The sequence below is a fragment of the Ornithorhynchus anatinus genome, chromosome 12, assembly GCF_004115215.2.
Source record: "Ornithorhynchus anatinus isolate Pmale09 chromosome 12, mOrnAna1.pri.v4, whole genome shotgun sequence".
Taxonomy (NCBI): Eukaryota; Metazoa; Chordata; class Mammalia; order Monotremata; family Ornithorhynchidae; genus Ornithorhynchus; species Ornithorhynchus anatinus.
The window spans coordinates 37,455,392-37,468,974 of NC_041739.1; the positions used below are offsets into that span (position 1 = coordinate 37,455,392).

The following is a 13,583-nucleotide window of genomic DNA, read 5'->3' on the forward strand; positions in this document are numbered from 1 at the left end:
ATGGAGAGGCCATCCACAAAGCTGAATCAGCCTAAGCAGATTTTGGGTGTCCTCATTGTGTGAAATTATAAAATTCCCTTAGGGCTCACAGTCTCAATCCCCATTTTATAACTGAAGCACAGAGAAGTGAAGTGACTTGCCCAAAGTCACACAGCAGACAAGTGGTGAAGCTGGGATTAGAACCCATGACCTTCTGACCTTTAGGATGTGCTCTATCCACTACACCTTGCTTTATCAGTGCAGTACTGCTATTTGAAAAAAAAAGTATTATATATTTCTATTACACTCTGCTTTACTTAGTCCTTGAGTATTGGTATGGGTCCAAATTTCTGTAGCCATAGTTGGAAAGAAAAAGATATAGAGAAAATGCAGAGGTTTTTTTTTTTTATTTGGGCTTTTTTAAAATGGTATTTAAGTGCTTACTATGTGCTAGGCACTATATTAAGCGCTGGGTTCAGGGCAGGAGAGCTGAAGTTGCTAGAAGGATGAAAAATAAGTCTTACAAAGGAAGTTGAGAGATTTGAGTTGGTTTATCTGAGAGAAGACAGGGATAAAACATAACCAAAACTGGCTTTAACACTATGAAGTGCCGCTGACCTCAGAGAGCTGAATAAAAGGACTAGATTTAAAGTAAAGCAAAAGTGATCCCGGTTGAACGTAAGAACTGCCTGATCTAACAACAACTGGCCGAAGGCTGCCAAGATTGAATGAGTTTCCATCTATGATGTTTGTGAGGAGAGAATAGACGAGCATTGACCCTGGAAAGCTTAGTCTGCCTAGAGGCAGGAGCTTGGTCCATATGACTTCTTGGGATACTTGTCAGCTTTATGACTCTCAGATCATTTCTTTTAATCCTGCCCTAGGTTTCCCTAATAGCTAGTTCTGTAGCCAGATGTAGGCTTTGATGTGGGTGTGTTAGTCTTCAAATCTTATTCTATAATGAGACTAAGCCCTCATTATCTTTACCCCCACTTCCTTCTGCATTGCCCTGATGTGCTCCCTTTATTCACCCCCCACAGCACTTATATACATATCCATAATTTATTTATGTTAATATCTGTCTCCCCTTCTAGACCTTAAGCTTGTTGTGGTAAGGAAATGTGTCTGTTATTGTATTCTCACAAGCGCCGAGCTCTGCACACAGTAAGCGCTCTATAAATGCGATTGATTGAGATATAATGGCGTTCTGTCCGTGTTCTGATTTGCGACAGGGTGAACGTGGAGAATCAGGACCTACTGGAAGGGGGGAGCGAGGTGAACCTGGAGCTCCTGGGCCAAAGGTCAGTTGTCTTTACCCCAGGAAATCTTTCGTTTGGTCAGGAAACTGGTGCCTCCTGCCTCAAGCCACGAGACGAAAAATCCAATTTCCCAACAAGGGTCGAAGGCTAGCAGTCAAATCCAAGGATTTTTTCACTAGAATGTGCCCAGCCTGGATCTTTTCCAAATGGCATTTTAACTCCACCTAGCTTTCCCACCTGTGTTCAACTTGCGTTGCTGACTTTATTCACTCTGTAACCAAGCAAAATGTTGGAGGAAAAAAAAATGTAATTCCATGGTATGCTAACATCATCTTGTTCCATTCTGCATTGCCAATAATGCAAGGATATTTCAAAATACTGTTGAAAGAATCCTAGTTGATTTATTTCGTATCGGTTCCTGCAGAAACATGCTAGCGAACGGCACCTTGAAAATATTAGAGTTATGGGCTCATTTGACTGTTCAATCTTTATTCATCTAAACTTCCCTGGCAGCTAATGTGGTAACACTTTATTTTAACAATATATTCTACAGACACAGGAAATGATTTACTCCTTGACTCTGAGAAAGTTTATGCAGACAAATCCTATTAAGGCTAATGAGAATTACTTATGTAAATTCTCCCTGTGCTTTGATGGGAGGATTGTAATGAAATTTCATTATAAAAGGCTGCTGAGATTTGAGAATGTGCATGTTGATACTTTGTACCTTGTGGAACCTCAGGTGCTGTTAAAATCAGTGCCAAATGATCAATATTATGGATAGTCATTAAAATAAAGTGTTTCCACTCGTCTCCATTCCTCGGAGCATTTGTTAATTTCCTTTTCTCTGTTCTTTCCTTTTTCTGTCACTTTCCTCTTTTCAAACTTCTTGGCCCTCCTGTAATAGGGGAAACAAGGTGAATCAGGAACTAGAGGCCCAAAGGGTCAAAGGTCAGTAATTATAGTATCATGTTTTTCTATAAACTGATGGTTTCTAGAAGTTTTAGAAATGTTTCTCCTTTTTAAGAGTCGCGTTTTAAATGAAACTGTTTTGAACACAGTAATAAGTATCAGTACCCCAAACAAGAACACCTTAAAATTGTTGATTTTTGTTTCTTTCCTGGCTGTTTTCTTCATTTCATCTGGTTCCTGTATTTTATTCAGTTATCTTTCAAGGCAATTAAATTTCCAGGTTTCAAAAGTCACTCTTGTGGAAAATAAGCTCTTCATTATTTTCTCTGAGGGGAGCATGTTATGTTATCATTTTATTCTATACTTACACCTAATTTAGAATGTTTGCAGTGCACTGCACATTTGAGTTAGTGGATATAATTGATCATTTCTATTAAATTGAAGTGTTTGCCTCTGTTACTCGATTGTGTAACATGAATCTAATTTCTCTGAAATTTTAAATATGCAGTGTTTCCAAAACTTAGAACAAGTTTGGAAGAGAAGTGATAAAGAGCTCCACACTCTACAACAAAGGTGTAAGGATAAGTGTTATTCAACATCATGGAAGCACCAAGAATCTTTTCCAAATCATACTTAGTAGTGGTCAATGTTATCAACAAACTGGATATGTGAAATCTTCTGTGAGATCATTTTAATGATGATGATTGCAGTTCCAAGGTGCTTACTCTGTGCTGGGGTAGATCCAAGATAATCAGGTTGGGCACAGTCCCTGCCCCATCTGGGGTTCACAGTCTAAATGAGAAGGAGGACAAATATTCAATCTCTATTTTACAGATGGGGAAACTGAGGCACAGAGCAGTGACTTGCCTAAGGTCATCCATCTGGCAAATGGCAGAGCTGGGAATATGGCAGATCCTCTGATTCCCAAGCCTGTGCTCTTTCCAACAGGCCATGCTGCTTTCCTACCGACTCCTGTTACAGATTATGTTATCTAATTTCCTTCTGGGATATATACTTCTTACAGATGAACTGGAGTTTTTGAAAATTGCTTGTTTTCTTTGGTTGTCAACAGTTCAAAGGCATAGCTGGAGCTGGGGGCAGGTAGCTAGGAAAAACTGTAGTCTATTTCTGGCCCTCTCATTGATTTAGGAGGATTAGACTGCCATTGCCAAGGGCAGGGGAAATGGCAGAAATAAAACCCCACAGGATGTTCTTGGCTTTGTGGAAGGGGTAGGAGGAGAAGGGGAGGGAGAGACAAGAGTAATAATCTCCTGATTCCAAAGAGAAGTGTTAGTTTGAGCAAGCCGCTTATTCAGGACAACCGTTTCATCACCTGAAAATCCCTCTACTCCTCATTTTATAGAAATTGTGTGAAAGCAAAGTGATGAGCTAGTGCTACTAATAACTATGGTATTTGTTAAGCTCTTACTGTGTGCCAAGCCCTGTACTAAGTGCTGGAGTAGATACAGTATAATCAGATCTGTCCCACATGGTGCTCTGGCTAATGGGGAGGAAGAACAGGTATGCAATCCCTATTTCACAGCTGAAGACACTGAGGCATAGAGAAGGTAAGTAATTTGGCCAAGTTCCCATAGTAGGTGTGAGGTGGAGCCAGGCTTAAAACACAGGGGAACTCCTCAGAGGAAAGGCACGTTATAAATCCAAGATGGTAATATTATTGTTTGAATTTGTGTATAAATTTATGATGGTAGCATTATATTTAAACACCAAAAGGCCCTTCAAATTTACCATTAAAAACCAGTTCTTAGGCTACTTAACTACCAAGGACCAGGTTAGAACTCTGAGTGTTCGTGACAAGAATTTCTCCCGTCACTAACCAAACTGGACTAATTTGGCTTTGCTTTACTGGCATTACCAAATACTAAGGATAAACTATGAAGTCTTGTCTTGTTTCTAAAAAGAAATGAAAAGAACTCAAATGAAATGTATTTCTTTAATTGATCTTGGATCTCCAATGTGTCTTTAAAAGGGAGGCTTCATTCCTTCTTGAAAGTACTTGGTGATTTCCTGGGCAAAAATATGTCAGTAGCTGAACCAAACATTCCTCTCCACCAGAATGTGGTTTTTTTCTAATTGATGTGCTTCCTTGTTGAATAGGGTGACCGTGGAGACAAAGGAGATTCTGGTGCTTTGGGACCCCGGGTAAGTGTGCCTAAGTCAATATCTATAGGGCGCCTTCAGGCCCAGGTTTGAGAGGGCTGCTTATCTGCCCATCATCAGCAATCAGTCTATCAGTCAGTACTTATGGAGTGCTTCGTGCTTGCAGATCACTGGACTAAGCCCTTGAAAAGGTATAGAGTTGGTAGAGATGTCTAGACATCTAGACAGTCTAGAGGGGGAAACACTGCTGCTATACTTCCACCTTCATTTCCAGTGAATCCCACCCCAGACATGAGATTTTGGTGGTAATAATAATAATAATAATTATGGTATTTGTTGGGTGCTTACTATGTGCTAAGCACTGTTCTAAGTACTGGGGAAGATACAAGATAGTCAGGTTGTCCCACGTGGGGCTCGCTGTCTTAATCCCCACTTTACAGATGAGGTAACTGAGGCACAGAGAAGTGAAGTGACTTGCCCAAAGTCACAGCAGACAGGTGACGGAGCCGGGATTAGAACCCTCATCCTCTGACTCCCAAGCCTGTGCTCTTTCCACTAAACTATGCTGCTTCTCAAAGCAGCAGATTCCAGGTTAAGGGGACAGAATGGAGTTTGGGCTGTCACATGAGCACCAAATGGCAGGGAAGGAGGCAAATGTGGAAAACAGATGATAGGGTGACAGAATTATGCCAGCAGAACTCTAAACATTTAGTTTACTCTGCTTCTCACTAATGATAGTAGTAGTAGTCGTAGAAATAATAGTAAACTAAGCATTTACTATGCACTGGTTTAGATTTAAGAAAATCATTCAGGCACAGTTCCTGTCCCATATGGGGCTCAGACCCTAAGGGAGAGGGAAAGCAGGTATTGAATTCCCATTTTACAGATGAGGAACTTTGGCCCAGAGAAGTTAAGCGGTTTGCCCAAGATCACACAGCAGACAAGTGGCAGAGTCAGAATTAGAACTCGGGTCCTCTGATTCCCGGCCTGTACTCTTCCCACTGAGTCATGCTGCTTCCCTGCTTGCTCTTCTTGCTTGGTTTTCTTTGGGAATCTGAATTGCTCCAAGAAGACGCATATTCCAGTGCTGTGGGGATCAGTGGGAAGCAGTGCAGGGGGATAGGGATGAGAGAGAGTTAATGCAGATTTGAATGAAATAAAACTTCTTCAAGCATAATGAGTTTTCAGAATTTAGTGCAAGCTCTAGTCATATTTTGATGACATCCAAGTCCTTAGCGTAGCATTTAAAGGTAACCAGCGAAGAACTCCACCTCTCTTGTTTTGTTGCTTGGACAAGGGTTCACAAGTTGACATTTCTTGGGGGCAGCAGGTGGGCCTTCAGCTACATATAAAACTATTCTCTGGGATCTGGGTTGAGGACATATCACCAACCTGCCCTCTCCCAAGTGCTTAGCACAGTGCTATGAATACAGTAAGCGCTCAATAAATACGATTGAATGAATGAACTCATTCGCACTGGCTGAACGAGTTAGGCACTTGCATTTCCAGGGACCTAGGTTGGCAAGAAACATTTAGAACAATTGATCGAGATGAACGTGTTGTTAAAGTGAAGAGAGACGAGGGTGGGGTTATGGAAGGCAGAGCCAGAGTAAGAATCAGGTAAGCCTGAGGCAGTGTAGGCCGGAGAAGCTCATTAGTCCTAAATTCTTCCTTCCACACTCTCCTGAGAGCAGCTCAAATGCACACCCCTCTTTCCAGTACCGTTGGACCTACTTTTGTCGGTCAGTCAATCGTATGTGCAGAGCACTGTACTAAGCACCTGAACTATTTACTGTACTAAGCACTTGGGAAAGTACAATATAACAATAAACAGACTCATTCCCTTCCCATAGTGAGCCCTCGGTCTAGAGGACTGTAAATTAGCCAAGTTTGGCTTCGTTCAAATTTAGCCAAGAGCATCCCCCAATCTTGGCAGAAATCAGAAGTGGAGAGGTGGCTTTTGGGATAGTTGTAGTGGACCCTGAGAGGCCAGAGGACTTAGGACTCTTGCCGAAGCACTAGTAGCTCTGAGATCAATCAATCAATAGGGGGTATTTATTGAGTGCTTAATGAGTGCAGAGCACTGTTCTAAGCACTTGGGAAAATGCATTGCAATAGAGTTGGTAGACATGATCCCTGTCCACAGTGAGCTTACAGTCTCTGGGGGAGATGGACATGAAAATAAATTTCAGACAGGGGAAATGGTAGAGTCAAAGATTACGTACCTAAGTGCCGAGGGGCTGGGTGAGGATCAGAGAGCTAAAGGTGTACATGACCGCAAGGGCTCAGGTGATGCGGGGGGGGGGGGGGTGGATATAGGGAAAATGAGGGCTTAATTAGGGATCGTCTGTCAGATATGAAGGGGGAGGGAGTTCCAGGCCCAGTGGTGGAAATGGGCATGAGGTATGTGGTGGGATAGGTGAAGATGAGGCTCAGAGAGGAGGAGGTTGGTGTTGGTGTTAGAGGAGCAAAGTGAGAAGAGATGAGAGATCACCCCTGCTGCTTAGGGTCTAGTAGCTCTGAGAGAAAGTGGGAGCCTGTCTTACTTGGGTTTTGTGGCATATTTCTAGGTTTTTGTGGTATATTTCTGGCTTTCTGTGGTATATGTCTTGGTTTTTGTGCTGCATTTCTTGTTTTTGGGGTGCTTTTCTGAAATGACTTAAGTTCGGCGAATGTCATGCAGGGCCCCCCGGGGCAAAAGGGAGACCCAGGAGCAACAGAGATCATAGACTACAATGGCAATATTCATGATGCCTTGCAGGTCAGTAAATGTGTAGCAGCATGAGGAAGAAACAGTTATGTTTTTTATTTCTTTCTGTTTAAAGCATTCACTTATACCCATCTCTATAGTAACCCAAAGCCCATTCAATGACCTACTGCATTGGAAAGTTAAATTGACTATTTTAATTTTCCCTTACTGCTTTTGACAGTCAGAATTGGCTCCGTATCCCCATTAGTGTCCCCTGATTAGGACAGATCTAGTCTTCTGACGAATCCTTTGTTCTTAGCTATCAATTTCAGCTAATAATCTACTTATTGTAATCAAATTTTTAGGTTGACCTCATTCTTATTTTTATCCTTTCCTGAAAAATGCAAAGAGAAGCATGTTTGAGTTTTGGAAAAAAATATTGCCAGGTTCAATTAGCATGCTGTAAATTCAATCAGTAGCTTGCATTAAGAACCCTTGAAGTGACTTAGATTTTAAGCAACACCCTTTAGATTTCTGGTATCGGGTCTAATGTTAATTTCTAGACTTCGTTTACCCCCACATTAGATTTTGCATTGATATTCATCAACATATATAGCATCATATGCCATAATAGTCACACCAAGACAAATGTATAGAAAAGTCACATAAAAGCAAATTTATCAAGAAGATATGGAAACATTAATTTAAATTTTTTATTTGTCTTTCTAATCTTTTCTTATGGAGAGAGAAACAATAAGCTAGTCATTTTTACTGTCAGTAGCAAGGCAGTTAAGTTTCAAACAAATAGCAGTTAGAAAAAAATTGCTTCCTAAGTCGTGTTACAATTTGTCAAGTTGTACCTGTTCCTCAGGTGTGAGAGCCAACATCACTCATGAGTATTTTCTAAATGGTATTATTATATGACTCAAGAGACAAAGCAGCCTTTAAAGCCTAAGTAATTCATATGATCGTTCTTTGAGAATAAATCACAGAGCCTTCTGACAGACTCCAACCAATTTATAGTTGCCGCAGTTCATGCCTCCCATCACATTTCATGTTTCACTGGAGAACAAGACATCTTATTCCATCACTACTGGGAACTGTGATTTTCAAATTACCACCAGAGTTCAAGAAAAAATCCTCCCGACCTTACGCAGCCTTAACGTACCAGGACAGAATATGGAACAGGAAGTAGCCAATGGCCTTAAAACATCACTCTGTCATTGGACCCCAGGATCCCAGGATGTAGTAAAAACCATGTTCAGAGAGTTGGCTTATTTGCAGTACTGAGTCCTCTAAATTAGCAGCATGAAATCTTCCCTGTGCCACTTCCAATCCTACAAAATACCTCCCAAGCATCACCAATGTAGAGTATTTAAAGACCACCCATTATTCTCTTGTCATTAGCCTGTGCAAACCTGTTCCTTGTTTTAGATGGGTTTCTCATTACCCATAAGGTGTAGTTTGATTGGAAGAACATAATATCTTGTTAGGGAAGGACAATTGGATAGGCACACATATCTGCAGGATGGTTTAAGACTAGGGTTCACCCTGTGATCCGTCCTGCTAAGGGCCCCAAGGGTGAATGCCAGTGGGTGCAGATGCCCTGGAGAGTTGCAAAAAGTCTGCCCACAGTATTCTCACTAAAATACAAAAAGGTAAAGCGGCTTTACTGATTAGGAGCATTAAATATATTAGTTTCTATCATTTAAAAAATACCCAATCTATAGCAGGAACATTAATATAGTCACTTTTATCATTAAAAATGACTTGATCTGTACTTGATATTCTGTTACCTTCATTCAGTCATGTTTGAGGGCATACTGTGTGCAAAGCACTGTGCTAAGTTGCATCTATGAAATAGCGGATCTGCCCTTCAGAAAGGGGTCCAGCCCATGACCGTGCAGTGTTAAACCACATGAAATGCTCTGAAATAGAGAGTTGAAGGACATTGGGCTCAATCCGCCTCAAAGTCCCTTCCAGGCCTGGAGTCCTAGGATTCTGTGTTTTCCAGTCGGTACTTCAATAATGTAAATAGGCACTAATGGAAAGTCTTTTAGATCACTTCAGAAGGGACCTATACAAGAGCAGTTTAATCGGTTCATCTGAACTAGGCGTCCTTTCTGTTTAAAAATCATTTGTCCCCCAAACTTTCGACATAGAACTTCCCTTTCCTTCTCATCCTCTCCTTCCCTTCCTGTCCCCCTCCCATATTGGGCCCCAGAACTGTGGAGGTGTTCTAACCTTTATCCATCTTCAGTCTTCTGCTTTTTTTTAAGTTGTCTCTGGGACCCAAAATTGAATTAGTCAATTGTATTTATTGAGTGCTTACTGTGTGCAGTAAGCACTCTACTAAGTGCTTGGGAGAGTGCAGTGCAACAGAGTTGGTAGACGTATTCCCTGCTCTCAACAAGCTCTAAGTCCAGAGGGGGAGACAGACGTTAATATAAATAAATAAATAAATAAATAAATAAATAAATAAATAAATAAATAAATAAATCATGGCTATGTACATTAAGTGCTGTGGGGCTGAGGGAGGGGTGAATAAAAGGAGCAAATTCAAGTGCAGGAGCCTGCCTCTTCTAAAATATAAGCTCAAGAATAAACCTAAAAATCTACTAAGAGGACAAGGTACTCACTAGGCTTGAAAAATCAATCCCTAAAGCAGGAATCAATGGTCCTTACTCCTTGGCTTCTATAAATTTGAGGGCAGAAAGTTCTGAACCCCACATTTTGTAACTGTGTCCTTTAGTTTTCACCATTTGTCATTTATGCCTTAGGTGTGATGATTTCGCACCCGTTATGTTTCTCAGTGGAATGGAAAAAACATGGGTGATTTTATTGAAGAACTATAATTTTATCCTAATGCTTGTAAATTGAAAAAAAAAACTCTTCAACTCATCAGAAATGTCATGAGGGCCCTTGGTAGAGGTTCCATTAATTAGTACTGCTGCAGCACCTGCAGAGAAATTTTAAACTTTTTATAGCACTGCAGTGATTCCTACTTTTGAAACTTTTTATAACTATACAGAGATTCCCAGTTGAAATAGATATTTATTTGACAGATGGCTCTGTTTTTTTTAAATGTAGAGAGAAGGTCATTTTAAAATTTAAAAAAGAAATGAGCAATACACAAAACTAGTTCAAATCCAAAGACTGGTGAATTAGAATATATCCATCAAGCTTTAAGAACACATGGTCCTCAGACTTTTCCAGTACTTTAAAATTTTTTTCTGGGAGATTAAATGAGTCAGAAAAGCTCAATATTACAGCCATGTAGTTTTGTATTACTGTCTGTCATACTGTTAACACTGTCTTTTGTTGATATATTTTTCCAACAGAGGATTACCACCTTAACTGTCACGGTAATTCCTATTGCATGCTTTATTTGGATTTGTGATTATTTCCTTTTTGTTTAGATGCATGTTAGATAGCAGTCATGTTTAACTGATACTTTCCTTGTTGACATTGGTGTGTAAGCATCAAGTTAGACTAAAATGAATTCAGTGAAATTATTTCCTTAAGATGGTAGCCCCAAGTTTGAAATTCACAGTGCTCTGATCATATTAACCAGGCAGAGCATTTACAAAGCCAGTAGAAGCTTTCTTTGTTGTTTGTGATAGCTTAATTTAATCCAATGTTCATTACTTGGCTATTTTAAAATCCATCGGAAGATATCTCATATGGAGTTCTCAGAAATTTAGGGGATGTTATGGTAGCAATTTAAACAAAAGGTAAATGAAAATGCATAAGTTCTTGCATTTCTTCTGCTTTGGTCCACTTTAGGATACAAGCTGCCCTCACTGTTGTTTGAATTAGCTCTTTGTACTTTTAATATTCTGTGAAACGAATTTCCAAATGAATGTTGATCATCTGTGGGGGGTTTTCCCTCATCAATTTTTCTGAAATAATTTTTGTGTTAAAAAAGGTAACAGCACCCTACTGTGTACTAGATATGAGAGTTGTAAAGTGTCATCTTTGAATAATTGTCTTTTTCTTTCCTAGGGTCCCCCAGGACCACCTGGACCTCAGGGATTACAAGGGCCAAAGGTTGTCTGTTATCTCATTTGATTTTTCTGAGGGGGTCATAACCAAAAATGAAGGGTAGGGTCGAAGACTGAAATGAAGGAGGAATACAAAGTAAGAGATGGAGGGAAAATCCTAATGGAGGGGGCCAAGACTTGGCTGTGCTTTGTATCAGTGGGAGTTCTGAGAGATGGCCAGAAGGAACGGAGGGGATGGGAGGATGGAAAGAATTGGGGTTAGGAGATACAAAGAGTTAGGAAACAATCAACAAAATGATCTCCCTATAATGATGTACCAAGGCAAATGAAGACCAAGATTCACTCTGGTCTAGGTACTTGCCTATCCTGGGCTTGGTTAGTAAAGCCTTCTCATTGATCTCCCCTACCTCCAGTCCCTCCCTTCTCCAAACCATATTTCACTCTTCTCCCAGATCATTTTTCTAAAACATCGTCCTCGGCATTTCCCCCCCTTCCTCCAGAACCTCCAAAGGTGGCCCATTCCTCCAGCTTCAAGCAGAAACTCCTGACTACTGAAAATCAACTCTCTTCTCCCACTTCTCCCATGCCTCGTTTTCATCTCTCTTGCTCCCGACCTCAGGCTTGTGCCTTCCCCACTGCCTTGAACTCCCTCCCCTATCACACATGACAGATCTTCTGAAATCACACCTCCTCCAGAAAGGTCTCCCCTGATTAATTTCTAATCTTCAGTCAATCAGTAGTACTTACTGAGCTCTTAGCCTGTGGAGAGCCCTGAACTAAGCAATTGGGAGAGTGCAGTATGAGTATGAGAAGCAGCATGGCGTAGTGGATAGAGCACAGGCCTCAAAGTCAGAAGGTCATGGGTTCCAATTCCAGCTCTGCCATTTGCCTGCTGTGTGACCTTGGGCAAGTCACTTCACTTCCTCTGTGCCTCATCTGTAAAATGGGGATTGAGCCTCTGAGCCCCAGGTGGGACAGGGATGGTGCCCAACTCGATTTACTTGTATCCACCCCAGTGCTTAGGGACAGTGCACGGCACATCGTAAGCACTTAGTAAATACCATAATATTACTGTTATTATCGTTATTCCTCTAGAATCTAAGCTCACTGTGGGCAGAGAATGTCACTGTTTATTGTTGTATTGTACTTTCCCAAGGGCTTAGTACAGTGCTCTGCACAGAGTAAGTGCTCAATAAATAAGTTGAATGAATGAATGAATACCAGAGGTGATAGACCTAATTCCCTGTCCACAAGAGTTTACAGTCTAATGAGGGAGAGAGACATTAAAACTTCAGCACTTCTGGGTCACATAAGCACTTGGCTACTTTCCAACATTCCTTGAACCGTTACGTCTATTACTTCTTTCTAACTGTAATTTATTTTAATGTCCCTCTTCTTAACTAGAATGGAAGCTGCTTGAGAACTGGGATCAACTCTACTAATTCTATTGTGCTCTCCTAACTGTTTAGTGCAATGCTCATTGAGTAAGCACTCAAGACGATTGATAGATGGAATGACCAGTGTATTAAACCTCTGAAAAAAATAGGCTTTAGAGCAAGCTTTATTTACTAAAAGTAAACTTGCCCAAATATATATAAGAATATGGAGTCTTTTAGTCTCAATTTTTAAAATGTTAAGAACGGGGTGCCAAAATATATAATTTAACCTTATTTGATGCATAGTTGTGTGATGCGTAGTGTATAGTTTTATGAGGGAGAGCGTCGAGTTATTTACAGTTGATATTTTCTGTCTGTGGTCTCGGGCATATCATGGGGAGTGAGGTAACACTTGTAAACGTTGGGACATTTTTCAACTCCAGGGGTTGAAAGACTCAAATCAAATTTGGAATTTAAATTGGTAAAACACTACTCTTGAATATTAGCCCAAGTGGTTTTGAAATGGGCTCGACTGATGTCTTGAACATCAAATAGCTCTTAAGGAACAACATTTTGATGAGGAAAAGGTAAATGAATCCATAACATATGGATCACATTTCCCTTTAAACGCACATGAGTTTAAACATTCAAGGAAATGCCCGGGAGAGCATTTGCCGTGGAACCCAGAAGGGGGAAAAAATAACTCAAGACATTTGGTGTAGGCAGGGTGCTTCCAGGTGTGCCCGGCTATCGTGCCATGGTCTGGGGTACTCTGAAGCCCTGGCCTCAGGGGAGAACAGGAAATGGGAAGTGGAGAAACCTCCCTCCCCCTCCTCCCTTTTTGTTTTTATTTCATGTGTTGAACACCGATACCTGAATCAGAAGCTCAAATTTCATGTTCAAACCCTTCATGTTCTACCCATGAGACCTATCCTGGCCATTTTAGCCAGTTGGTTTCCATGCTTGCCCAGGCAGCTTTCTTTAAAATGCAGACCCACGGCGAGCCACTTGAGCCTTCAAGAGTCATTTTACAATGTTTCCTTAGGCCACAGTTGGGGAATCAGGCACATTTTAATGGAATCAAGCTCGTGGAATTCATCTCCATGCAGAGGTTACATCGATACTGAATATAAGTCAATATTTCAGGGGATTTCTGATGACTCGGTTATCTTTCAAAATGCAGAGCTGTCCAAATGAGTCCTATGGCATTGGCAATATTCTTTGTAAATGTTTATATTTCTAT

The 13,583-nt window shown here is 40.8% G+C and overlaps 1 protein-coding gene across 1 annotated transcript in view; it reads left to right on the forward strand.

Moving 5' to 3' along the window:
* Window positions 1-13,583, forward strand: part of COL25A1 (collagen type XXV alpha 1 chain) — a 550,081-nt gene that overhangs the window by 491,975 nt on the left and 44,523 nt on the right. The window contains 5 exon segments of the mRNA XM_039913724.1: window positions 1,212-1,280; window positions 4,269-4,313; window positions 6,955-7,032; window positions 10,302-10,325; window positions 10,966-11,010. Of these exon segments, the coding sequence (XP_039769658.1) occupies window positions 1,212-1,280; window positions 4,269-4,313; window positions 6,955-7,032; window positions 10,302-10,325; window positions 10,966-11,010 (261 nt within the window).